A 27,333-nucleotide genomic window follows, 5' to 3' on the forward strand; every position below is an offset into this window, starting at 1 on the left:
GTGGGAGGGATAAGACGCGTCACGCCAGGCTCGGGCCACGGCCAAGAGAAACCACGCAGCCAGCGGAGCCTGGGGAGAAATAGAAACTGGGTGGGGGTGAGGCCGCCCGGGAGCCGGGGGAGTCCATGGAAAAGCTGAGAAAGAGCCCAGAAAGGCCTCAGGCCTGGGCGGGGGTGGGGCCCCGAGAGGAATCAGAGGAGCCCCGTGGCAGGAGTAAGTTAGGGGAGAAAACAGAGAACGGCCCCATCCTGGACACCCCAGCAGGAGTGTGTCCCTGCACGGGCAGCCCCGTGGCACCGCCGGGGCTGTGCCCAGCCAGGTCCGGGGCAGTGCCGCCGCCAGCCCGAGACCCCCGTCAGAGCCCGTGCAGCCCGACCCCCGGCCGCCGTCTGAAACGCTGGGGCCTGTGCTGGGGGAGGCACGGGGGGGCGGGGCAGGGAGGGGTGCTCGTCTGCGTCTCCTGTGCGGCTGTGTGCTTGCTCCCCGGGTGGCGCCTGTGCAGTGGGTGGTCCCTCCGCGAACGCGCCCGGCTCCCAGGCACCTGCCAGGTGGGGTAAGGAGGAAAGCGGCTGAGCCATGCTGCCCAGTGCGCCGGCTCTCGGAGGACAGGGACCGCAGGTCTTCCTGGGGGCTTTGGAGCAGGCCCCCTCGTTCACACCTCGGACCCTCCTTCAAGGGACAGCTGTCCCCTGACCCGGGTGACCAGCTCTCACGGCCCCTCTGCGTATGAGCCGCTGGCACTCCTCACTTCACCGTGAGGCTCTGTGGGGTGTGTAGGCTGGTAACCTCATCACCCCATGTCACAGATGCGCACACTGAGGCACAGGGGGTGCAGGGACTCGGTGGAAGGGACACAGGGCGTGGCAGAGCCTGGCCCAGGTCCACGCACACACCGTGACCCTCGGCTGCCTCCAGGCGATGCGGAGGGTGCTGCCTGGACAGATGACGGCAGCCCCGTCTGGGGCTCTGGGACCAAGGTGTCTGCAGCTCCTGTTCCCAGGGCTGGCGCCACGGGGGGTGCCCGTGGAGGCCACCTCGGGCTGTGTCTGTCTGCCTGCGGGGATTTGGGGCTGAGTGGGGCCGGGCGGGGCTGCTGTACAAAGTGCTGCAGACGGGGCAGCTCACGGACAGCAGTTCATGCCTCACACGTGGAGGCTGGCAGCCTGCGAGGGGTCCTGCGGTGGCGCTGCGGGGAGTGAGGGCCTCTTCCGAGCTGCAGACGGGCCCCCGCGTGGGGGCAGACACGGGCGGAAGCCCTCTCCCGACGCGCGAGGGCCTGAATCCCCTTCACCAGCCTCTCGTCCGGTCCTGTGTGCCCCCCGAACGCCTTGCCTCCTAATTCCATCGTGGGGGGTGGGTAGCCTGGGCAGGGCTGCAGTGCATGCATTTCGGGGACACAAACGTTCGGTCTGTGACACGGGGACCGTGCTGGTTGACTGGGCAGCTGGGGCTGCTGGCATCTGGGTCCCTAGAGCCCCTGGTCCTAATCAGACCCCACACGCCTCGGGAGAGGCCCCGAGGCTGCTCGTGCCTGAGGACTGTCGGCGGGTGAAGAGGTTTAGGACCTTTCACCACAGACAGTGCTTCGGTCCCCGCCAGGCGCGGAGCAGCACGTGCGCTACAGCCCACCGACCTACGGAGCTGGGGGGCCCTGCCGCAGCTTCCCCGGGGGGGTAGAGGCAGAGCAGGTTGAGTGCGGGAGGGGGTGTCTCGGGGAAGCATTTTCTTGGGTCTCTGAGCGCCGAGGGAAGGAGGGTAGCGTCACGGGGACAAGGACGGTGTCTTCGGGGGGGAGGTGCCCAGGCAGAGGGTGGCCCCCACAGTCCGGAGGGACCGTGTGGATCCGTGGTTCCCCAGGCCGGGTCCCTGAGCAGCCCCTGGGAGCCCGTCGGACACGCCGTCCCAGGCCCCACCCGCACCCGCTGAATCGGAAACTCGGGATGGAGTTCTCATGAGTCCCCCGCCCCAGCGGAGTCTGATGCCCGTGGAGGAGTGAGAGCCAGGTACGGAAGAAAGGGGTGCGTGCGTGTCTCCCCTGCTGGGCGGCTTCAAGCCGCAGGTGCGGACGCGCGCACCGTCTGGAGGCCGCCGTCCACGGCAAAGGTGTTGGCAGCGTGGTCCCCCTCAGAGCCTCTTCCACGGCTGCCAGCTGCCAGCTTTCCTTGTGGCTGTGCCACCGGTCCTCACGTGGCCCCTCCGCTCTGTGTGTGTCTGTCTCTCGTAGGACACTTGTCCCTGGGTTTAGGGCCACCGATGGTCCAGGTGAGCTCACCGTGAGGTCCTTCACTCACTCACACCTGCAGAACCCGTCCCCACGTCAGGTTCCGCCCCACGTTCTGGGCGTTAGGACCACGATGCACCTTCTTGGGAGGCACCACCCAACCCAGCGAGGGGTATGAGGGTGGCAGAGGGTGGGCGAGGGTCCCGTGGAGAGAGGCAGAGGGAGGGCTGGGCGCTGAGTCAGGAGGAGACAGGAGGCTCGGCCGGGAGGCCTGCCCGTGAGTCAGCCAGGCAGGGAGGGCGGCGTCCACACAGCAGGAGAGACATGGGTCTGGAGATCTAGCAGCTCGGACCCTGGAGGCGTCTGGTCTGCCACGGACAGGCCCCCCAGCTGCCCCGAGCCCTCAGGTAACCCAGTGGGTGTTGTCAGCACTGCCCAACTTTCCTGCTGGGCGGAGAGGCCCCGAGGCCCAGCCACGCTGTGGGGCCCGCCGAGGGGCCCCCAGGGACCACGAGGTGGCAGATGGCCTCCCTGGCACAGCTATTTCGGGCCCCATGATTATATGCTGCTGTATTTGGATGTCCCCAAGGTTCCGGGAGCTGATTACTACATGCGTCTGCGGCAGTGGCTGCTTCGAGGTGGGTGGGTGGGCGGGCCTGTGGGCAGCCCCCCTACGTATATGAAGGTCTGAATGTGGGTAATTTGGCTCCCGGAGAACGAGGAGAGTGTCCGTGTGGGCTGGGCCCTGGGATCCTGTGGGAGTTCTTTCAGCCATAAATGCTGGTCTGGGATGGAGTCGGCCCAAGCTGGGCCACCCGGGGGGCAGCATGGGGCCTTGGCCTCCTGGGGAGTACCTCAGCCCCATGGAGCTTCTGCAGGCCGAGGCCTGAGAGACCTGGGAGAGGCGGGGCACCCAGGCTGTGGGCGTGGGAGCTGGCCACTCAGATTGAGATTAGGTACACGTGGGCCCCAGGCAGAGCCAAGAAGTGGGGTGACCCCCTCCCCCACGGGGAGACGACAGAGGCAGCGTCCCTCCCTCCTGCATTAGTGTCTCTTCCTGAGCAGCCGATGGCAGCATAGAATCCTGGCCTGGGTTCTGGGTGTGTCTGGAGGGAAGAGGAGACCCATCTCCTGCTGTTCATCCATCTGCCCATCCATCTGCCCAACCATCCATCCATCATCCATTCATCCATCCATCCATCCACCCAACCAGCCATCCTTCCATCATCCATCCATCCAACCATCCTTCCGTCATCCATCCATCATCCATTCATCCATCCAACCATCCATCTGTCCATCCACCCAACTAGCCATCCATCCATCTAGCCATCCATTCATCATCCACCCACCCAACCATCCATCCTTCCATCATCCATCCATCATCCATCCATCCATCCATCCATCCATCATCCATCCAACCAACCATCCAACCATCTGTCCATCCATCATCCATCCATCATCCATCCATCCATCATCCATTCATCCATCCAACCATCCATCTGTCTATCCACCCAACCAGCCATCCAGCCATCTAGCCATCCATTCATCATCCATCCATCCAGCCATCCGTCCATCCATCATCCATCCATCATCCATCCAACCATCCTTCCATCATCCATCCATCCAACCATCCTTCCATCATCCATCCATCATCCATCCATCTGTCCATCCATCTGTCCATCCACCCAACCAGCCATCCATCCATCTAGCCATCCATTCATCATCCACCCACCCAACCATCCATCCTTCCATCATCCATCCATCATCCATCCAACCAACCATCCAACCATCCGTCCATCCATCATGCATCCATCATCCATCCATCCATCATCCATTCATCCATCCGTCCATCCACCCAACCAGCCATCCTTCCATCATCCATCCATCCAACCATCCTTCCATCATCCATTCATCCATCCAACCATCCATCTGTCTATCCACCCAACCAGCCATCCAGCCATCTAGCCATCCATTCATCATCCATCCACCCAACCATCCATCCTTCCATCATCCATCCATCATCCATCCATCTAGCCATCCGTCCATCCATCATCCATCCATCATCCATCCAACCATCCATCCATCCAACCATCCTTCCATCATCCATCCATCCATCCATCCATCATCCATCCAACCATCCTTCCATCATCCATCCATCCAACCATCCTTCCATCATCCATCCATCATCCATCCATCCATCCATCCATCATCCGTCCATCATCCATCCATCCATTATTCATCCATCCATCCATCCATCCATCATCCATCCATCCAACCATGCATCTATCATCCATCCTTCCATCCACCTATTCACTTGCTTGTACCTGAAATGCCTGAGCTCAATAGTAGAACAAGGGCCCTGCCTTTCAGCAGCTCATGCTTTGACCTAGGAATATCACACACCCAGACACCTACCCCTACCTCTCCCCTCCCATGCACCATGGACTTAAGCTTCTGAGACAGAACAGGCAGGGCAGGTGAACATGATATAAAATCTGTAGAAAAGCGCAGAGGGGCTGATGGACGTGATGTGGACCGGATGGAGCCCAGTGTGTGTGACCAGAATCAGACTCGTGGTTAAGCTTTGTCGAATGCCCACCGCGGTACCAGGCTCAAGGCTGATGTTCGGCAGACGCTCACGTCCTTCATTCCTTGTGACAGATCTCTGCGGGACGTCCCGTAACCCCATGCACAGATGAGGAGGGAAGGTTCAGAGCGTTGACCACAGAACTGGTACACGGTTTGCCTGCTGGGAGCTCACCTCTTTTCTGAATTCTGTCCCTTGACGCCTTAGAGAGGTAGGGACAGCACCCCTGTGCCGGCCACCAGCCTTCCACGGGCTGCACACCTGCCCCACTCCCCACCCCCACCCCCGGCCCTGCAGCCGTCCATCTGTCTGGGGAGAGAAGGCCGGTCGGGCTGAGGAGGTGCGTCTTTTTCGAGAGTCTGTGAGTAATTGTCCACCCACTTCTGGCCTTTGGAGCCCAGGTGGCTGCCAGCCGGTCACCAGCGTGTGGGAGTCTGCATACCAGCCAGAGGCGGCCGTGGGCCTGGAGCTCCTGCTCAGGCCGCCTCAGAGGCCGTAGGGTGGTGGCTGCCCGCCCAGGCCCAGGGCCTCAGAGGTCCAGGGGGAGGTAGCGGGTCACCTGGTCCAGCGAGGGGAGGGGGCTCTCCCCGTGTCACCAGAGAGTTGGGGGCAGGCCTGCAGGTGCTTTTTCACTCCTTTCTGGAAGGGGACCATCCGTTTACTAGCTTCTGTGGCCTCTTTGGCCAGATATTCTAACATCAGTCGTTCTGGAATGTGGCCCCACTGCGACTCTCGCCAAAGTGGTGCCCCTACCCTGAGCCCAACACCTGTGTTTGGGCCTGGAGCCAACTCCTCCACCTTCCTGAAATTAAACTGTTCCCACTCCAGCAAAGCCTGGTCTGGAGCACTCTGGGGGCCCTCGGGAGGGGTCTGGGCGGTAGGGAGGTGGCTGGAGGGCCGCAGTGTCTGGTGGAGGTGAGTCTCGAGGGGCCCTGGCAGCCCTAGAGAGGACAGCCCCTCCCAGAGCCGTGCCTCCCCAAGAGAAGGTGCAGGTCTGGCTCCCGGCGCCTCCCATGCCCACCCTGTGTCTCCTGCGGAAGGAACTTTCCTCCAGAGGCTTCTTCAGGGAGTCCCACCCTGATGGCTTGGTGGGGAACGCAGCACCTGTTTGGGGCTGGAGGTGGCCTTGACCCATCCCTGTCCTCAGAGCCAAGGCACCACAGTTTGGGAGGAGAGGGGGCGGGAGCAGAGGGAGGGGAGGCGGGGAGGGCGTGCTCTGAGTGTCTGCAGGTGACAGCACCGCCCCAGGGCCTGCGGCGGCTGCAGGGGGCCGGGCCCTGGCGCCACCCTCGGAGGCGCTGCCCCGGGGCCCCTCCGGCCGCCCCCTCGCAGTGCAGATGTTGTTCCAGCGGTCACCTCCAGGCTGGTCTCTGCGGCTCCTGGTCCCTCACAGCGGTTCTTCCCAAGGCCCGGACCTTCCCCAGGGCTCTTCCCAGCCCTCGCCCCTCGGGGTCTCGGCGCCCTCTACCCGGCTGGCCTCTCCTCAGTGTCCTCTGCAAGCCCCCCCCACCCCCGGCAGCACCCCGCGGGCTCTTTCCTCGTGCCTGGGCTGCTGCGTGAGCTGCCGGTGACGTCTCGCGCGGGCGGCCGGGCGGCCTTGCGCGGCCCGTCCCAGGCGCCTTCCACCCCCCGCGTGTCACCGCTCCCTGATCCACGACGCGGGGGCCACCCCGACGCTCTCTCCTTCGCCCGCACGTCCGGTCAGCCGCGTCCCCGTGGCCGAGCGCCCGGCTTGCCCTGCGGCGAGCCCTCCTCGCTGCGCTGCCGCGGCCGCCCACCGTTGTCCCTGCCCGGGGCCGCGGCCGCCTCGCGGCCGGGCCCCCCGCTTCGCCCTGGACTTACCCCTTCTTCCCCGTCTGAGTCCAGCAGACCTTAAAACACGAGCCGGGTCACACCACCCCCCACCTAACGTGCCCCGTGGCCCCTGCCGCCAGCTCCTTGCTGGGCTGCAGGACGGGCCGTCGCCCCCCCCCCCGTGGCAGGTACACTGGGCAAGGGCGTCCCGCTCCCCGGCCCGGGTCTCGGCAGAGGCCTTTTCTGCCCCCGCGTTCGTGCCTGCAGGACAGCCCCCGCCCTGCGCTCCTAGAGCTCACCTGCCGTCGGCCTCTTACTCCCTCCCTCCGTCCCCTCCGTGCGCCGAGTCTCCTGAGGGTGGAGGCGCCCCTTTTCCACTCGGGATTCCCCAGCCCTGGTACCCTGCCTGACCCATGTAGGGCTGAGGGGTCTTTGCTCATCAGCGTATAAACGCATGTGGAAACGGTGGAGAGGTGAAGCTGCCCGGCTGGGGATGAACGGGGGTGAGAACGGGAGCTGGAGTTCACGCTCGGGTGTGTGTGCGAGCACGTGCTACCCCCACCTTCCACTGGAGGCCTCCCAACACCCAGGAGCTGGAGGAAGCGGGGCATCCTGGGGCCCGCCTGCCCTCCACTCTCCTGACGGGCTGGGGCAGGGGCAGGGCAGCCCGAGCTGGGAAGGGAGTCAGGGCAGGACGGCACCCAAGGGCTGGAGTGCGCAGTGCGCGAACATGGCCTGGCGTGGACACGGCCGAGGGCGCTGGCGACGTGTCGCCAGGATTTGCACGTTAGTGCGTGGGTCCGCCCAGATAAAACAGAAATGGGAAGGAAACTCGTTATTTTTTTAAAAAGTCATGCAATGCCTTCCAAAGCCAAGAATAACATTATTTAGGGTTACCTGCCATTTAGGGATGGTGCCTGCCCCCGTGGGCAGTGGGGGCCTTACTCCATGAAGAGGCTGGGCCAACACGGTCATAATTTCTGGAGCTCGGGTGGAGCGGGGGTGGGGATGAAGAGTCAGCGTCTGCATACGATGCGTCCCAGCCGGGAGCCAGGAGGCTGGACCCCCCCAGCCAGTCCCCTCTCCTTCCTGCGCCTCAGCTGGGGCTGCAGGCCTCCTCAGGGAGCCCCCAGGCCTTCTGGCCCGTCGCAGCTGCCTTGGCCCTAGCCCCAGGCCCAGCGTGCTCTCCTGGCCCTGTGAGCTGGCCCCTGGGCTGCACATCTGCTAACCTGGGCCTGAGGGGCCTACAGTGAGACCCTCCCTCCGAACATCTGGAGCGAGGGGAGGCAGAGGCGGAGGGCGTGGTCGGGGACTGGGGCAGGCGGTGGGGAGGCAGGAAGCCAGCTACGTCTCCCCGATTCTTCGTCCTGCTGTTTGCTGTGGTGGGATGAGGTGGGGGGCCAGGTGGGGGGGGCCCAAGGCTCCCCCAGTCATTGGATGGCACCACTTTCGTAATCTTGCTCCTCTCATCAAAAACCACAGAACTCAGGGCCAGCAGGACAAGCCTTCCTGTGAGTGACACCTGCTTCCACGAGCAGTGTGACCTGCTCTCCGTCACTCCAGCCAGGCCACTTACCCCGTCATGCCCCCAGCTCCCCAAACCTGTGCTCTTCTGCCTCTGAGCCTTGGCTGGAGCTGTTTCTCAGACTAGGATGCTTTTCTGCTTCCTTTCTGCCAGACTTTGCCTCTCTACCGCCTGAATCAATACAACACACCTCCTCCAGGAAGTCCTCCTAGACTGATGCCATCTGACTCTGAGCCCACTGAGTACACTAAGTACCAGAGCCAGGCATCTTCGGTTTTCACAGTCAGGACCACAGGAGGGGAGGCCCTAGCCAGAGCAGAGCAGGAAGGGTCCAGTGGAGCCCTCTCGTCCTTGCTGGTGCTGACCTGGACCCGGCCAGCTGCTACTGGCTGTGGGTCTGGAGGAGGACGTCATCAGAATTCAGATGGGTGGGGAGGGCAGGTTGTGGGCACAGGCGACAAATACCATTTAGGTATAACCTACAGATCTGTTTCAGAGCTGAGGGGAGGGGGCTGGGATGCTACGTGGTGACCTTCTGGCAAGTCTTGAAAGTTCTTAGAAAGGGCTCCATGCCAGCCCAGGCAGACTGGACCCTCTGGGCCTGTCTCCCTCGTGGGACCTGTCTCCCTGGTGGGGCCTTACCAGGGTCCTGGATCTGACTGCCCCGACCGCTCGAGTCTGCGAGTCAGAGGGAGAAGGGGAGTGTGGCTCACAGGTCTGCCCACCCGGGGTGGGCATGCGCGGGCTCAGGCTGGGCTGGGGTTTCCTGGAGGCTCTCCCCTTTCAGCTGGGGGTGGGGGTGTGGTTCCAGGGTCTTTCTCCGAAATCGCTGCTGCTTGTCTTTGGAGGCCACTTCCACCTCTTTCCAGATGGAAGTTGTCTGCACGTCCTGAGCCGTGGTTCTGTAGCTGTGAACTGGGGGCTGATAAAGCGACTGCTCTGAAGCTCCCTGAGATGCTCCGTGATCTGCCGGGTGGGTCCCCAGTGCACGCACAGGGCGGTGCTGTGACGAGGGTTATTGTTAGACAGACCCGTGGTGTCGGCAGGCTCCACACGAGGGACCCTGAGACTGTGGGAGCTGGGACGTGGGCCTTCGCCCCCGTCAGGCTTTGCTGCCAAACCAGGTGGGGTCCTCCTGAGGGGCTGGTCACCCCTGCAGGGAGCGAGTGTGGGGCCCTCTGCCCTTTCCCTCCACGGCGACCTGCACTTGCCCAGGCTGGACAGATGCCAGCTTCCGTGGGTGACCGTCAGCTGGAAGTGAGGACGTGGGCATGGCGGGACAAGCTGGAATCCGCAGGTCCGTGAGGGCACGGGCGTCAGAGCTGGGCTTCTGAATCCGAGTTCATCTGACGTCCAGCTCCTTCCTCTCTTCTGCATAGGTGAGGCGTTTGATGGCTAGTTTCTCTTCTTTTTTTCCTTCCTTTTTCATAGATTTATTTTCAAAGGGCAAAACACTTGGGGAATTTAAATACAAGTCCAACAGAATGTCACTGACCAGGTCAGCCAGGTAGCCAAAATGCATTCTCGTGTCCAGACGCTCCCAGGACCGTCTGTCCTCTCTCAGTGGAGAAAAGTCAGGTACTTTGTTCGGGTACATCTTCCTGATTTGTGACTTCTTTTGGACATGTTAACTTTTCCACATCCGTATCAGGACTTGCAAACCCAAATGCATCCTCCGTGGCCACGATAACCTCCAGTTGGTCCAAACTAAGGTCTTCATAAAATGGGAAGCGGGAGCTTTTCCATGTCAAGCCTGTCGTAGTTTGCAGACGACACGGTCCTTGGTCCCGTCCACAGTCACGGGGGTGTCGCTGAGCTGGCAGCATAGCCAGGCGTCTACCTGGAGCAGAGAGCAGGGGCCCGGAGGACGCCCTGTCGTCAAACAGAAAACGCCCGGAAATAAATACCCAAAGCTTTTCGGGCTTCGAGGACCCCCAGCAGGGGTCTCACTGTGGCCATCGGGATACACCGAGGTACAGGACTGCTGGTCCCAGGGGCCTGCCAGCCGGCTTCTGGGGTGAGCGGGGGCTTCACGACGCCGGGGTCCCTTCTGCCTGGAAGAGCCGCAAAACCCTGTGAGGAGACGCGCCGAGCTGGGCTTTCAAGGTGGAATGAGAGGTGAACAGTGGCGAGAAAGGGACAGCCTTGCTGGGAGGGGCGCAGGCTGAGCAGAGCAGAGGCTGTGAACTGGGGGCAACGTTGGCCTTGGAGAAGGCAGCCTTGGCGCAGGCCTGGCTGGCAGCCTGGAGGAGGCCGGTCTGCAGTGAGGGCTGGCCTTTCTGTGAGGCCAGTCGGGAGACCGTGCGGGGCAGAGCCTGGACCGCAGCAGTGGCCCCGGGGAGGGGGCCCCAGAGAAGGAGGCTTCTGCTCTCACCCCTCAACCCTCCCCTCCCCGCGCCCTGCCCCATGCAGGCGCCATCCCCGGCCTGGGATGTAATTATACATGGACGCCCTTTGTTTTTGAAAAAACATGTTTGTTTTTGTTCTGACTCATTGTAGAAAATTTAGAAAATACAGAAAGTAAAACAAAAATAGAAATCAGCCACAATTCTACCACCCAGACAATGCTTGGTAACACGTCTGTGTTTCTCACACATACGCTCACAAGCACACGCTTCCTTCGTGATGTGTCCAGGCTTTGCAGGTTGTGTTGGGGCCTGGGACTGTGCTAATGTAGCCCTGGGGTAGTCGTTCCAGCTTCGCCTGCTTTTGAAACTTGAGATGTAATTCACAGCCTCTAGCAGCAGACAGGTGAGTGTTTTTAGCACGTTTACAACCTGTGCAACACATTCTCACCTCCCCAGAAGGAAACCCGTCTCCGTGAGCTGCCCCTCCCCAGCCCCGCCACGGCCCCGAGAGCGCTCATCTCTTTCTCTCTCTGCGTTTGCCTGTGCTGCACGTTTCCTGTAAACGGAATCATACGAAGTATGGCTTTTTGTGTCTGGCTCCTTCCACTTAGCATGTTGTCCAGGTTCATCCACGTGTGTGTTCGTGGATCTGTCAGCGCTTCATTCCTTTTGATGGCTGAGTAATAGTCCATTGCACGGCCGACCGCCATCTGTTTACTGTTACCAGTTGGTAGATGTTAGATTGCTTTCGCTGTCTGGTTCTTGTGAATAACGCTGCTGTGAACATTTGTGTGCATGTGTTTTCAGTTCTTCCGGGTGTGTAACCAGGAGTGAAATTGCTGGGTCACGTGGTAACTCTGTGGCAACTGTTTGAAAACCTGCCAGGCTGTCTTCCGAGGTGGCTGGGGCATCTCACCTTCCCACCAGCAATGTCTCTGTGTCCGTGTCCACACTTGGTACTGTCTGTGAGTATAGTTTCCTCGTGGGTGTGAAGTGGTGACTCACTGTGATTTTGATTTACACACCCTAGTGACTAATGGGGTTGAGCATCTTCTTGTGTGCTTATTGGCCATTTGTCTGTCTTGTTTGGAAAAATCTCTGTTCCAATCCTTTGCCCATTTTAAAACTGGCTTGTCTTTTTCTGTTCTTAATTCGTAATAGTTCTTTGAATGTTCCAGGTGTCCCTTATCAAATGTATGATTCACAAGTATGTTTCTCTCATTCTGAGGCTAGTCTTTGCATTTTCTTGATAGTGTCCTTTGAAGAACAAAAGTTTTTAGTTTTGATGAAGTCCAATTTATCTGCATTTTCTTTCTTTCTTTCCCTTCCTTCCTTCCTTCCTTCCTTCCTTCCTTTCTTCTTTCTTTCTTTTTCTTTCTCTCCCTCTTATACTTTTGTTGTCTTGCTTAAGAAACTATTGCCTAATCCAAGGTCAGGAACATGTATAGCTACGTTTTCCTCTAAGAGTTTTATAGTTTTGGGTCTTTGATCTGTTTTGAGTCCACTTTTGTATATGGTGTGAGGCAGAGGTCCAATTTCATTCTTTTGCATGCAGATGGAGAGTTAACAAACCATGTCATCACCCTGAAGGCTGTGTTTTGAAAAGACTATTCTTTCTCCAGTGAGTCGTCTTGGCGTCCTTGTTGGTGATCAGTTGTCCATAACGTATGAATGTGTCTCTGGATTCTCAGTTCTATTCAGTCAGCCTCTATGTCTACCCTTACAGGTCACCCAGTCTTGATGGCTGTAGTTTTGTAGTAAGTTTTGAAATCAGGAAGTGTGAGTCCTCCTGCTTCGTTCTTCTTTCTCATGATTGTTTTGACTATTCTGTCTCCCTTGCATTTCCATGTGGATTCTTGGGATTTGCTTGCCAATTTCCGCAAAAGGAAAAGAAAGAAAAGGACACTGGGAGTTTAATAGGGGTTGTGTTGAATCTGTAGGTCAGTTTGGGGAGTGTTGCCATCTTAACAGTCCATGAATATGAGGTGTCTTTCCATTTATTTAGATATTCTTTAATTTCTTTCAACAATGTTTTATGGTTTTCAAAGTATAGACTTTGTACTTGTTAAATTTATTCCCAAGTATTTGTGTTGATGTTATTGTAAATTGAGTTTTTTTTAACTGAAATATAGTTGATTTACAATGTTGTATTAGTTTCTGGTGTACAGCAAAGTGATTGTTATACATATGTATGCATATATATATTCTTTTTCACGATAGGTTTTTACAAGATTTTGAAGATAGTTCCCCATGCTGCACAGCAGGTCCTTGTTGTGTATCTGTTTTATATATCGTAGTAGGTATATGTTAATCCCAATCTCCAAATCGATCCCCCCCTTCCCCCTTTGGTAACCATAAATTTGTTTTCTTTTTCTTTTTTTTAAAGATAAATTTATTTATTGACTGCAGTGGGTCTTCGTTGCTGTGCGCGGGCTTTAGTTGCAGTGAGCGGGGGCTACTCTTTGTGGCTGTGCACGCGCTTATTTACGGTGGCTTCTTCCATTGTGGAGCACAGGCTGTAGGCTAGTGGGCTTCAGTAGTTGTGGTGCATGGGCTCAGTAGTTGTGGCACACGGGCTTAGTTGCTCTGAGGCATGTGGGATCTTCCCGGACCAGGAATTGAACAAACCCGTGTCCCCTGCATTGGCAGGTGAATTCTTAACCGCTGCGCCACCAGGGAAGTCCCATAAGTTTGTTTTCTATGTCTGTGAGTCTGTGTCTGTTCCGTGAATAAGTTCATTTGTATCATATTTTAGATTCCACATATAAGTAATGTCATATAATATTTGTCTCTGGCTTACTTCACTTAGTATGATCATCTCTAGGTCCATCCATGTTGCTGCAAATGGCATTATTTCATTCTTTTTAATGGCTGAGTAATATTTCATTGTATATATGTACCACCTCTTCTTTATCCATTCATCTGTCAATGGACATTAAGTTGCTTCCATGTCTTGGCTATTGTAAATAGTGCTGCCATGAATATTGGGGTGCACGTGTCTTTTCAAATTAGAGTTTTGTTCAGATATATGCCCAGGAGTGGGGTTGCTGGATCATAAAGTAACTCCGTTTTTAGTTTTTTGAAGAATACTGTTCTCCATAGTGGCTGCACCAATTTACATTCCCACCAACAGTGTGGGAGGGCTCCCTTTGCTCCACACCCTCTCCAGCATATCTTATTTGTAGACTTTTTGGTGATGGCCATTCTGACCAGGGTGAGGTGTGATACCTCATTGTAGTTTTGATTTGCATTTCTCTGATCATGAGTGATGTTGAGCAGCTTTTCACGTCCTGTTGACCGTCTGTATGTCTTCTTTGGAGAAACATCTGCCCATTTTTGGATTGGGTTGTTTGTTTTTTTATTATGGAGCTGTGTGAGCTGTTTGTATATTTTGGAAATTGAGTGCTTGTCAGTTGCATCGTTTGCAAACACTTGCTCCCAGTCCCTACGTTGTCCCTTTGTTTGGTGGATGGCTTCTTGTGCTATGCAAAACCTCGTGAGTTTGATTAGGTCCCACTTGTTTATTTTCTTTTTATTTCTATTGCCTTGGAAGACTGGCCGAAGAAAACATTGCTCCGGTGTATGTCAGAGGATGTTTTGCCCGTGTTCTCTTCTGGGAGCTTCATGGGGTCACCTCTTGTGTTGAAGTCGTTGAGTGTGTGTGTGTGTGCGGTGGGAGGCCGTGTCCTCACTTCATCCGTTAGCGTGCAGCGGTCCAGCTTTCCCAGCACCGCTCGCTGAAGAGGAATTGTTTCCTTGATTTCACTTTTGGATTGGTCATGGCAAGTGTGTAGAGGTACGGTTGATTTCTGTGTACTGATCTTGTACCCTGCCATCCTGCTGTACTTATTTATAAGCGCCAATAGTTGTTTCATGAGGTATTTTGCTGTTTTGGGGTTTTTTTGTTTGTTTTTGGTATTTTAATGTCTGATGAGGAGAGTTCCAGTCTGTCTTTCTGTCTTAGTTTGTTTATCTGTGTATTTTATGACGTGGACCTTATTTTTATTCTGTGAGGGTACATCTAACTCTGGCCCCCAAACCCCCTTCAGTGTACTTTCTGATGCCGTACGTGTTTGAGACTCTGTCTTGTGGACTTCACGTATGATTGTTATAGTCACTGGACAGGCGATCCGTGGGTCGCTACGTATGTTTCCCAGGACGCTGCCGCTGTGGCTCTCCTTCCCCGGTGCGGGGGGCGCCGTGAGGTCCGGAGCGGGCGCGTCATTTTCCGCAGAGAAGAGCCTGTGTCCTCTTCGTGCGCACTTAGGGAGCCCCCTCATCTTTACAACGTAAAGTTTAGCCCGCGTGTGTCTGGGTATGAATCCCTTTTCCTTCAGTTTGCCCGGAACACAATAACCACTTTTTTTTTCAGCTTCAAAGAATTTTAAAAAATTATAGCTGTGTTGTGCTTCCGCTCCGTAATTCTCCCTCCTGCTCGTCTGATCTCCGTTTCGTGACTTTGATCTCGTTGTTCTGACCCGTGTTCTGACGTCAGGGGCCGCGTCCCGACCTGTCCTCACGGCCAATTAACTCTCCAAGGCGCTGCTTCTGCTCACTCCTGCCGGGACGCGCTCCAGTTTTGTTGTAACTTTTCCTTCCTGCAGCTTCCCTGCCCACCAGCTCCTCGCGTTTCAATTTGTCTCTGAAACTTACCTTTCTTCCCCCTGGTTTGTGCTGTTGTTCCTGTCTCCGCCTTTTCTCTCCTGGGCGTGTCTGCTCCTGTCCCACGCACCTCATTTCTTGTACCTGACTGAGGATGTTTTTATTCTTGTTCTAGTGATAAATTATTTTTAGAGATTTGATCTTTTCCTGGGTTTCAGGATGCTATTGTCATAGTCTTCAGAATTAAAAAAAAAAATTGTTGCTTTAAAATGTTTTCTTTCGCTTTTATTTATTTATTTTTTCTTTCGCTTTTAAAACATTTAAAAAATCATGGTTATACACAAACTATCAATACCGTGGCACGCATGAACCTGTTTATAAAACAGAAATCGAGTCACAGTTGTAGAAAACAAACTTATGGATACCAGGGGGTGAGGAGGGGAGGGATGAACTAGGAGATTGGGACGGACATATACACGCTACTGTACGTAAAACAGATGACGAACCGAGCTTCCTACTGTGCCGCACAGGGAGCTCTACGCAGTGTTCTGCAATGGCCTGTATGGGAAAAGAATCTAAAAAAAGAGTAGATATGTGTGTCTGTATAGCTGATTCACTTTGCTGTACGCCTGAAACTGACACAACATTGTAAATCAACGACACTCCAGTAAAAATTTAAAACAAAACCCAGAAAGTCGTGGTTAAAGCTATACAACATAAAACGTTCTATCTTAATCGTCGTCGGTGTGCAGCTGAGTGGCATGAAGTGCGTCACACACGGTGTCACCGTGCCCACCACCCCACCCCCAGACCTCCTTCCATCCTGCAAAATGGAAACTGCACCCGTTAAGCACTCGCTCCCCAGCCCCCACCCAGCCCCGGCCCCCACCCTTCCTCTTTCTGTCTCTGTGAATTTACTCCTCTAGGGACGTCACGTGAGTGGAGTCACACAGTATTTGTCTTTTTGTGTCCGGCTTATTTCACTCAGCATCGCGTCCTCGAGGTTCAGCCACGTGGTAGCTGGTGTCAGAATTTCCTTCCTTTAAAGGGCTGGGTAATAGCCCACTGCGTGTAGGTCCACGTTTTGTTTGCCCGTCATTCGGCGGTGGACGCGTGGATTGCTTCTGCTTCTGGCTGCCGTCATGGTGCTGTGACGCACGTCCCTCTGGGTCCCGCCTCCCCTGCTCTTTAAGGAGAGAGCATCCCTTGGGGACGCGGAGGCAGCGTGCATCTCCCACGGTTAGGCTCTCCACGGGCTGGCTCAGTTGGCTTCTCAGATGTGTGGACGGGAGGCAGGGCGGCGTGTGCGAGTCCCGGGCCAGCTTTCGGCACCGCAGCAGGTGTCCGTAGCGCCGTGTCCCGCCTGGAGCCTTATCGCTCGCCCCAGCGGGCGGCGCTCTGATTCTCCGGGCCCTGGACTTCGGGGAGGACTCCGAGGCGGGCAGGGTTGCTCCCGGCTGAACCTGAGCATCACCAGAGGAAAGGCCAGCCACGTGCTGCTGGGGCCGCGCCCTGAGCCGGCGACTCGGGTTCTGGGTCCGGCCCAGGCACCGGAGCTGTAGCAGCTGCTCGGCGATGCCGCCGTGGAGCCAGACCCGCTCCATCACGAGATGCCCGGCCGACGGTCCTGCTGCAGCGACGGCCCTGGCGTCCCCACCCTGCCCTCCCTCCTGCCGTGCTGTTTGGGACTCGACGTCTCTGAGTGGACATAGGAGTGGGGGGTTGGGGTAGCGGCGGGGGTGGTACCCTGACTTCATCTCTCACACAGTACAAGGAGGCAGCCGTGCAGTTTTCCGGAATGTGTTTCCAAATAGATGCCGGGGTGGGGGGGGGGGGGGCGGCGTGCCTTCCGTCTTCTAAGTGGCGGGGGGCTCCTCTGTTTCTTGGGGCAAAGCAGACGAAAACCCCTCATTCCCGGCGGCTTTCCTCAGTTCCACTGACCTCAGGGCCGGCATAGACATCACATTCTGATTAAGTGGTGCTTCCAGGTCTAAGGTCAAGGTCTAAGTTTTCATCTTTTGCTGCATCTTCATAGGTGTTTTAGTGGGAAGGTGGTTACGTTTTCCTCTGTTCTGACTGGAAACTCTGAGCATTGGACCTGTTTCCTGGGTGGGAGGAGAGGGCTATGGCTAGCCTCCCGAGCCCAGGGCTTCAGCGCGCGGGGCGGAGCAGGGGGGAGGCTGTGGGCTGCTGACAGGTGAATCCCTGAGGCCTGAGAGGGTGGGGGGGGCCAGGGGCTCCCCAGGGGGAGGAGGGGGATGCACAGGGCAGTCAAGGGCACTGATCTCCACAAAGGTGTAAACCGTGAGCTCGGGGCAGGAGGTGGGGGGAGAGGCACCCTTCCCAGAGGAAGTGGAGAACGGGGGGCCCTTCTGAGAAACGAGGCTGATAAGAGAGTCATTCCGGGGACTGGCTCCTGCTGCCCAGCTAAAGGGTCCGGAGTTGGCAGGAAGCCATCGGTGACTCTGAGCCAGAGGAAGACAAGCCCAGAACACAGGGGTGGGTCTGTGTGAGTGGATGGATGGACAGATGGACAGACCCATGGATGGGCGGGTAGGCGGCGGGGTTGGTGGAGGGACAGGAGGTGGGAGGGCGAGGAGAGGACTGACGCCACACAGCTGTGACCTCCCAGCTCTCACACTGTCCACAGACAGCTGGGGGCCCTTGGGAGGAGGGAGACTGCATCCCGTGTTAGGGATGCAGAGCCTGTCTTCTCTCCATCCTCCCGCGGTGCCCTTTCCCTGGCACCTGCTACTGCGGAGTCTGCTGGGGTGGCCTTAAAGACCCTGGGGTGCGGCTCACGTTCCCTGAACCTTGGACACCTCCGCCCCTCCCTGGAGGGAACGTCTGCCTCTTCCCCCACCGGCCGCAGCGCCCCTTGAGGAGGGCAGGCGCCCAGGCCCCAAGCAGCGGCAGGACCGGCGGACGCCTCTCAGATGGCCCAGGAAGGGCCCAGAAGCCAGCCTGCCATCTGGAATCCAGAGGCTGGGGGGGGGGGGGGCGCGGAGGGTGCCTTTTGTAGTCCCCGCCCCGGATTCCGGGATTGTCACCCACGAAGCTGGCCTTCTGCCCGGGCATGTAGGTCTGTGTCTTCAGGGGAGGCCGGTAAAGGCTGCACGCGGAGGTTCCTCCCTGCCTCCCCCGGAGGCCGGGTAATTATTTTTCTATATTGCTGCCAATTAAACACGCGGAATGGCCTGGAGGAAGCTCAGGTGTCACCTTTGATGTACACAAAGGAAGCGCTCTCTGCTCGGGGGCCTCGCCCATGCATCCCTCTCCTGGGGTGGAGGGGACGCTGGCTCGGGCATCCGCTCAGCCTGGAGGGCCGGCTGGAATTGGCTTTGTCTTCGTCTCCTCCCTGTGATCTGCGGAGAGGCTGACAGCGCCAGGGAAAGGATCTCATGAGGTGGCGTAAATCAGAGCTAACGAAAGCACCTTCCGCCGACAGACGCAGACCTTCCTGTGCGGGCAGAGGCGCGGGCACCCTCCGCCGGGTGGGGACACAGACATCAGTTGAGGCCCCGCGCCTGCAGCGCAGCTGGACTTTAAGCCCCGGGGGCCCAGCCGTCAGCCTGTGTCCCCCACGCGGTCCGTCACCTCAGGGCGCTGCCGCGGGGGCTCAGCTCCAGCCCCGGGAGTTTCTGTGTCTGGACTCCGCGTCGTGCACACCCTGGGAGGCGGGCAGGGCGTCCCCAGCTCCTCACGAGACCTTGGCTGCCACGCGGGGCGGCCTTCCCCCTCGGGGGCCTCTGGGAGGCTACCCCCTGCCCTGTCTGTGGGGCGGCGGAGCGTGAGTGCCGTCTGCTCCCCAGTGGACCGGGGCGGGGGGAGGGCACGCTGGCTCCGTGCCAGCTGCCTTCGTTGGCCGTGCCCTCTGTTTACTCTGTGACCTTGACTGTCCTTGACCCCTTTCCTCCTTGGTTTCAGGGGTCCCTTTCAACCCTTACTCTCTGACGGGTCTTTTCTTGGCAGGCCGTCCTATGGACAGTGCTGGAAGCCCCCCAAACTCTATCAGAGCAAACAAAAGCCACACAGGTCGAGTGCCCACTTGGCAAGCTGCAGGGAGAGGACGCAGCCTGTGCCCCCAGGGCTCTTCCCATCTGATCAGAGGAGGGGGTGGTTAGGGTCGGAGTCCGGAGTCGGCCTTCCTCCCACGTACACAGAGCTCGCCGTTCTTAAGCTCCCTGCACGCCAAGTCTGTGTCCCAGTTCCAGAAGTTTCTCTCAAGAAGCTGTATTCTCCATTAATTAAAAGGCTACCTGATAATATCTGCCAGAGTTCTAAAAACACCGTTGGCCATGCCCACACTGTAAAAAAGGGACAGTACGCACATGGTAGAACTTCAGTCGTCCTGAAACGCCGTGGGCCGCGGGGTGGGGCTGGCCGCCTGAAGCTTTGCAGGAGGCTAGGTGCGTGTGTCAGCTGAGAGGCGATAAACGCAGAGGCTCGGTTCTTCCGCTGCACCAGCCTCCCTTCAGGTGGCGGAGGCAGACGTGCCGTCTCAGAGGGGCCCAGAGATGCCCCCCACCCTGCCCTCCAGAAACCCCTCCCCTGGGAACCAGCTCAACTGTCACTTCCTCTGTGAGGCCTTCCTGGATTCCCCACAGGCAGGGGGAGGCTCTCCACTCAGTGTCTTCCAAACGCTGCACCAGGTCCCAGCTGGGGGCTTGGAGCCGCAGGCTCGGGAGGCAGAGCTGTGGTCTCCCCGCCGCGGCCCCTTTCCCGCCGGCCGCGCGGGCCGTGGGAGCTGCCTGCTCCCGGGGATGGGGTGGAGGTGTGTGTGCAAGGCCGTGCGCGTGCCGGGAGGCCTGGCGAGACCCGCTCTCGGAGACGTCGGCCTAAGGTTTCCTGTCGCTTCGTTGAGTGACAAGGAGCGTAAGCGCTGCTCCAGAGCGGGCTGGGGGCCCGGAGCCGAGCCCAGGCTGGCCTAGCGGTCGGCGCTGGTGAGTGCTTGCTGGGTCCTGTCCACTCCACTGGGTGGAGGGTCTCAGTCCGTGGGGACTGCAGCTCATCCCCTCCGATGGAATCAGGTCTGAGGTCCTGATGCTCAGTGGCGGAACGGAGACCCCTGTGCCGAGGGGCATCTGGGGAGCCTGGTGGCGAGCGGGGACACGGGAGCGGCTTTGTGGCAGCCCCGGGAGAGCACAGGGGCCTCCTTGGGGGCGGGGGCAGGCAGTGGTCTCCCAGCGCTCAGGGAGGGTGTCCGTGTGCAGAGGTAACTGGGCGCGAGCTGGTCATGTCTGCTTGGTGCCCAGGGGGCCAAGCCCTCCCGCCAAGCCTGCCCCGGGAGCCCCTGCCCTGCGCAGGCTGGAGGCTGGCACTGGCAGCGGTGCTGGTGTGGGTGGCTGGGGCCTGCGGCCCGCGGGAAGCCCGGGCACGCCCTCGCGGCTCAGCAGGTGCCAGCCTGTCCCCGAGCCCTCGCCTTCCCTGTGGTCCCCAGGGTCAGCGGCTGGCGCGCGTGCAGGGTCACGGGGTCCTCGGTCTCCTCTCCTCCCCACCGCGTGGCGGGCAGGGCCCCCGCGCGCCGAGTGTGCCGGGCTGGGGCCGGGCTCTCCAGGGGAGGCGGCCCCCGCCCCAGGGCCTGGCCCAGGGCAGACCGCCCGCCGGGGAAGGGTCCTCGTGCCCCGGCCGCGCCCCGCCCGCCGCGCCGCGCCCCGCACGCGCAGTCAGGACGGCGGCCCCGGGGCGGGCGGCCCAGCGCAGGGCGGCGCCGGCCTCGCTCGGAAGGCGCAGCTCAGCCGGGGCCAGCCCGAGGGTCTCAGCCCCGCGTCGGCCGCTGGGGGCCCCGCGTGCGGGAGGGCCGCGGCGGGGTCCGCAGCCGGCAGCGCCTCGGCCCCCCTTCCCACCTGCGGGGGCTGCCGGGCACGCGAGGGCCGGGACACGCCAGCCGGCACAGGCCGGGGACGCTTTCTTAGGGTGAGGGGACCGTGCCCGGGCGGGGCCCTGGAAGCACCACCCCTCCGGCTGGAGGGGTGGCGGACGTTGCCCTGACAGACCACCTGTCCTCAGGGGTCTCGGGCCCCCTCTGCTCCTAAAGACCCTGTCCTGCACCCGGGCACCCTGCACGTGGCGGGGCTCAGAGCCAGGGAGACGCTGCGGCCACGGGAGCAGAACGGGCCAGGGGACCTGCGCTTTCTCCCTGCTCGCCTCCCGGCCCTCCTGGGGCCTGCGCTCAGGGAGCAGGTACCGGGGCTGATCCCTCGGGAGTGGACACCGGGCCACCACGGTCCGCTGGTGGTCCGCGAGGAGCCCCGAGCCTGTGCCTCTGGTCTTGAGTGTGACGAAGACCTGGTAGGACATGGGCCAGGTTAGAGAAGGAGGTCCCGCAGGGGGTCTGCCCCGTCGGTCTGTGCCCTGAGCTGCGGGGGACCCCGACGGGCCTCCCGCGGCTCAGGCGCGTCCCCGGAGGGCGCCCGGCCGCTGGAAGGAAGCCCTGCGCCTGAGTCCAGCCCCGCTGCTCACCCCGCGTGGGCATCTCTCTCGCCTGCTCTGGGCTCCCGGCCCCTCGGGTGAGGCGAGGGGGGCTGGCGGCCCCTTCAGCCTCTGAGGGAACGGGGTCGGCCTCTACCCCACTCCTCCACACGCTGCGCTGCCGGGTCACGGTTGGCGAGCAGGGTCCCACCTGCATCTCCTCTGCCGCCGCTGGCTTCCCGTTGGGGTCTCATCTCCCTCTCCTTCCGTCCCTGGGGCCAGGCCACCCACCCCCGGGGCTTGGAGGGAGGGGCCCAGCCCTCCCCCCCATCTCCTGTGGGGCTGGGGGGGGGGCACGGGGAGCGGTTTGGCCCTAGAGAGCTGCGCCGACTGCCCAGGGCCCAGGCAGGCCCGGGCCGGCCCGGGAGGTCCCTGCGGGTCCTGCCTGGTTGCCAGCAGCCTCTCAGGGCGCGGAGCCCGGCCCGCGTGGGAGGCGGAGAGGGCGCTGGGCGCGCTGGCTTTCCTCCAGGCTCCGTTGGCGTAGGTGCCCTCTTCCCGTTGCCAGCGGGGCCTGGACCGGTCCTCAGCTCCCCTCCCAGGACAGGCGGCCCGTCCACCTGCCCGCCCTTGAGGACGGACCCCGGGAGCCGGAACCCAGGCGGGGGGAGCGGCAGCGGCTCAGAGGGCACCGGCCTGCCAGGGGCTGGGCTGCGGCACGGGAGGGTCCCCGGGGGCCGGAGGGTCCTGGGGGCGGGGGGGGTCCCGCAGAGGAGGGAGACGGGGGTGGGGGAGAAGCCGGCGCTGCTCTCTGCCCCGTCTGTGGGCGCCTCGGGGACCCACCTTGAAGGGGGGGGTGTCCTCACAGCCGAGACCACCAGGAGGACCTGCGGGCACCAGGTGCCGAGCTCCTCCCTGGGGTCCCCGGCCCAGGGGACGCCTCCTCGTTAGAAGGAAGGGGGCGCCGCGGGCGCCTCTGAGCGGTGCGTGTTGTGTGCGTTTCAGCTCAGAGCGGTCTCTGGGGTGGGCGTGTCGTCGACCTGTGCGGCTGAGGAGGCCAACCCGGCAGGTTAAGTGAGGGGTGTGTGGCCAGGTCTGTCTGCTCACGGGACCCCCAGGGTGCCGGCCCCGTCGGGGCAGACGCGCGGGACCCGCTCATCCTGGAGGCTGTTCCTGTCCGTCGGAAGTTCAGACGTAACGGGGCGTTGTCCCGAGTGTTTCACGGGACCTGCGTACACAAAACATGATATGTTATTTATGTGAAATTCAGGTTTAAGTGGGCACCATGGGCCACTGGGGAACACAGCCTCTGCCCCGGGTTCACGCCCCACGCCGGGCCCACCTGCCCCAGGCCCCCTCGGACACAGGCCCGGGCCGGGCCGACCTCGCCCACGGCCCCCAGCTCGGCCACCTGCCTGTTCGCTGGCCTCGCCCTGTGCGTGGAGGGCCGCAGACATGCCCCTGCCGGCTCCGGCCCACCGCGCCCGGAGCCTGTGAGCTGCGGACGGAGGGGGGCCACCTCCCTGGTCCAGCCCAGCCCTTCCCCGCTGGGGGGGCCACGGGGGGGGCCCTTCTCAGCCCTCCTGCCCCTGGGCCGCACCCAGCCAGCAGGAGCGCGTGTCAGGCCGTGGTGACCTGTGAAAGCGGGCACACGTGTGTGCTCACATGGACACGCACAGGGCGGCTCCCAGGCACCGAGCTCACCGAGTGCAGGCCGACCCCTGCCCGGCCCCAGCCCGCCTCGCGTCCGGCTGCCTGCCTCTGTCCTCTGTCCCTAAGGGGGCGCTTCCCTGGGCTCGGGGCTCACCCTCCTCAGGCCCTCGGACCGGCGTCGCGGCGGGGAGGCCCGTGGACTTGGGCTCAGACCCCTGGGTGGAGCCCAGCTCCCTAGCTCCGTGCCCTTGGCCCTCAGTGAGGCCGGTGCTCGGAGCCCCTCGTGGCATCCCTGCCGGGCTGCCCGTCACGTGGCTGGCGCTGACCTGGCCCGGGACACGGGCTCGTGAGTGGCAGCAGGGATGCCACAGGGTCGTGGGGGGGAGCGCCCCCGCCTAGCGACCCAGGCTCCAGCCCCGGCCCCTGCGTCCCGAGGTCCCCGGGCCTCATGCATTTGGCCTCCGGAGGGCGTCTGACGTCCACGCCTGCTCCCCGTCCACACGGGCCCCGCGTCCCCCTGCCTGAGGCCCTCACTCACGACACCCGCCACACCCCCCCCACCCTGTGTCCTGGTCGAAACCCCACCTTCCTTAAGGCCCTTTGTGTGGTCTGTGGTCTGTGTGGTCTGTGTGGGACTCGGGGCTCAGCCACCCGCCCGCGGTCTCTGGGAAAGCTGGGACCAAGGTGCTGCCCCACTGGCGGTCTCCCCAGGGCCCACATCCGCTGGGGCCTCTGTGGACGGGAATGAGGCGGGGGTGAGAGCCTCACCATGGTGGATCGGGTGTCAGAGCAAGACAGCAGGTGCCGACCACGCCTGGCCGGAAGGTCTGTCTGGGTCCCCCGGCCACCGGCAGCTCGGCCAGCCCCAGGCTGCGGAGTCCCTCCCCTGTTTGTTCGAGGACCCTGCTGTCTGAACCGCCTCGTGGAGGGTGCGGGAGATGACGTGCCCAAGAGGGGCGCTGGAGCCCGGGGCGTGGAGGGGTGGGTGACCGACCCTGGAGCGAGGCCCCAGGGCCAGCCGAGCACTGACCACAGGAGGAGACGTCTGGCTCCCCGTTCAGGCTCCCTCTCCCACTGTCCCCGCTACTGACCAGAGCGTCAGAAGCTCTAGGAGGCCCGGCTCAGTGCTTCAGAGACATTGATGTGCTTACGACTCAACGGATGACCTGGGAGTCAGGTTAGAATTCAGGTTCTGACGCAGAAGGTCTGGGATGGGGCCTTGACTCTGGCTTTCCGACCAGCTCCCAGGTGCTGCTGAGCTGGTGGTCGTGGAGCACATGCAGTGCCCGTGGAGCATGGCAGGTGCTCACTCGGTAAATGGGGGCTCTGACCACGAGGAGGTGAGATCCACGTGAGGGGCGCAGCCACCGCCCAGGGTCTGTGCTGGCACAGGGTTGGAGGGGGGCCAGGTGAAGGGCACTTCCTGTGCAGGGCAGAGGTGGCCAGGGGCATCTTGCAGGGGATGCTGAAGGAGCCCAGAACTGCTGGGTGATGGTCCCGTGCCAGGCCAGCACCATGACATCCTGGGTCAGGGCAGCAGGGGCTCCGTCAGGAGAGGACTCTCTGGGGTCCGGGCCCTCCAGTGGTCAGGCTCACCCTGCGAGCGCCCGTGGACGTGGCCGTCCCTTTCTGGGCGAGGTGCTTGTGTGGGGCACCTGTCTCTTTGCGCATCTGCCTGCCTCCAGGGTGGCCCGTCCCCAGCACCAGAACCCTGGCCACATCCTCCTTTGCTTAAACCCTCCCTGGCTCCCGCTCCCCTGACACAGCACCTCCCAGGGCCCCCGAGTCCCAGCCCCGCCCGCCTCGCCGCGGCGCCCGCCCTGCTCCCTCCGGCTTCCCCCTCCTGGCCGCCTGGGTCCCCTGCAAGGTGCTCTGCTTCCCACGCGCCTCCCCCTGCCTGCCCGCCCCCAGTCCTCCACCGGCTCGTTCCTCCTGGTCCCCCAGGTCTTCACGTAACATCACCTCCGCGTGGAGGCCGCTCCTGACACCTCCTGGCCGTCACACTGCACCGGGACCATCGGTCCCACCTTCCCACTGAGGTGTGAAGGGTGGGGACACCGTCCTGTTTGTGGCGATGCTTGCCCAGCACGTGCCAAGCTGTCTGTGCATAGAAGCATCTAGGATGCTCTTTAGAAACAGATTCCAGGCCCCACCCGGGCCTTCTGAACAAAGCCATCCTGGGGAGGATCTCGGAGTCTGTTCCCACCTGAGGTCCCCGGGTCACCAGCACAGTCAGACCTTCGAGGGTGACAGGAACTCACCGAAGGGCTTGTGGCCATCGGGTCAGGTCTGATGTGGGTGGAGGTCTTTCCTAGTTGCAGCTCTCAGGGCCTGTCCTGGTCGGTTTGCTCTTCCATCCAAGGCTTCAGTGTCGGCCCGTTCGCCCACGGTCGCTCGGCTGGGGAGCCCGGGGTTTCTCCCGGGGGCGGGGAGGCGCTGGTGGAACGGCCCAGGGAACAGACAGGAGCCCTGCCGGCGGTCCCACGTGGGCCCGTGCTGCGGGGATGGAGGGACGGCACCTGCCCTGCCGCCCAGCCACGTCAGTCCCCCTCACGGTGAAGACTGGGGGCCTTCGGGCCCGTGCGGCCGAGGGCTGGGGTCGCCATCACGTAGCTGCCCCGTGCCCGCACGGGGGGGCAGGCCTCCGTGCAGAGCCCCGCGAGCAGCAAAGTGCAGGGGCAGGTCCACGGCCACGGGCCAGCGTGTCTGGGCCCCGTGGGGCCAGCTGCGTGGGGTGGTGGGGTTCAGCCCGAGCCCTGGGCCGGGAGCCTCCGTGCGTGGGAGCAGCTGTGGAAAGCTGGGCGGGCTGTCTGCTCACCCTGCTGGGCGGGAAGCGCGTCTAGACCTCGCATCAGAAGTCCTCTGCCACCTTGGACAGGCAGGACCATCCACCATCTCTCTGCCTGTTCCGACATCCAGGAGCCTCCTGTAGGCCATCGGCCAGCAGGGAGCCCTGTCCAACACCCGGGCGCTGGAGCCGGGGAGCAGGGGCGCCCGGGAGCAGGGGGCGCTGGGGTCGGGTGATGGGGAGCAGGGGGGGCCGGGGAGCAGGGGCGCCGGGGTCGGGGGATGGGGAGTGGCTTGCGGCTCTGAGGAGGCATCTCCTGTGGCCACGTCCAGGGGAGGAGCTGTCCCTGCGTCTATGGTGGGAACGTGTCTGTTATCCAGCCTCAGAGTGGATGGAGCTGGGGTGAAGAGCGTCCCCAGAGCAGGGGGGCCGCGGCACCGACGGGGGCCTGGGTGTGGGGGGTACCGTTGTCCACAGCCGCGCGGCAGGTCCAGCCTTGGGCCGCCAACAAGGCGTGAAGGGCCAAGAGCCTGGAGCCGGGGCGGTCCCCGGGGTCCCTCGGTCCCAGGCGTCTCAGAGGCGGCGCTGGCCCCGCACTGACCCCCTTCTCCACCAGGCGCCTCGATGCCAACCTCATCGCCCGGGTCCCGGAGAGGAGCTTTGAGGGGCTGCCCTCCCTTCGCCACCTGTGGCTGGATGACAACGCGCTCACCGAGATCCCCGTCAGGGCCCTCGGCAGCCTCCGCGCCCTGCAGGCCGTGACCCTGGCCCTGAACCGCATCGCCCGCGTCCCCGACTTCGCCTTCCAGAACCTGTCCAGCCTCGTGGTGCTGTGAGTGCTGCCCCTCCCCCGCGCCCGCCGGCCGGCAGCGCGTCCACCCTGGACGGCTCTGCTCTCGGCTGTGTCCCTGCGGTTTCCAGAACGTCTGGTCCCCGTTTCCCCTCATAAAGGGAGGGTGCCCATCTCCTGTGGACCCCGTGGGGCTGTCGTGAGGCCAGGTGGCGTGAGCCGTGCCCCGAGAGGCTGGGCAGCGGGAGTTCAGCTGTGACGTTCTCCGCCGTTGTGTGCCGATACGGTAACCGCGCCACGCTCTGGGGAATGCACGCCCAGAACCTCCCGAGTGAGTTCCGCACCTGTGAGCGTCGGAGGAGGGGTGGATGCAGTCTTTGCTTCGGCACAGGGGGAGGATACACTCACCTCATCCCAGGCCTGGAGAAGCAGAGGGGAGCCAGCGCTGTAATTAGACGGCAGAGCCCCGTGGCTGACTCGCCAGGAGATGGCATCCCTGGCAGGAACGGGCCGGGGTTCACGCTGCCCTCACGCTGGCTGATTGCTGTGAGTGATCAGGGAGTTCACAGGGCCGTTTCCAAGGGCTCGGAGGTCGCGTACTAATTGCCGCGGCAGCG

At 61.4% G+C, this 27,333-nt stretch overlaps 1 protein-coding gene across 1 annotated transcript in view; it reads left to right on the forward strand.

Annotated features, from left to right (window-relative positions):
* The window catches only part of LGR6 (leucine rich repeat containing G protein-coupled receptor 6), an 88,847-nt gene that overhangs the window by 28,467 nt on the left and 33,047 nt on the right, over window positions 1–27,333 (forward strand). The window contains 1 exon segment of the mRNA XM_057729984.1: window positions 26,543–26,758. Within this exon segment, the coding sequence (XP_057585967.1) occupies window positions 26,543–26,758 (216 nt within the window).

Source organism: Hippopotamus amphibius, chromosome 3, assembly GCF_030028045.1.
Source record: "Hippopotamus amphibius kiboko isolate mHipAmp2 chromosome 3, mHipAmp2.hap2, whole genome shotgun sequence".
In the NCBI taxonomy this organism is placed as follows: domain Eukaryota; kingdom Metazoa; phylum Chordata; class Mammalia; order Artiodactyla; family Hippopotamidae; genus Hippopotamus; species Hippopotamus amphibius.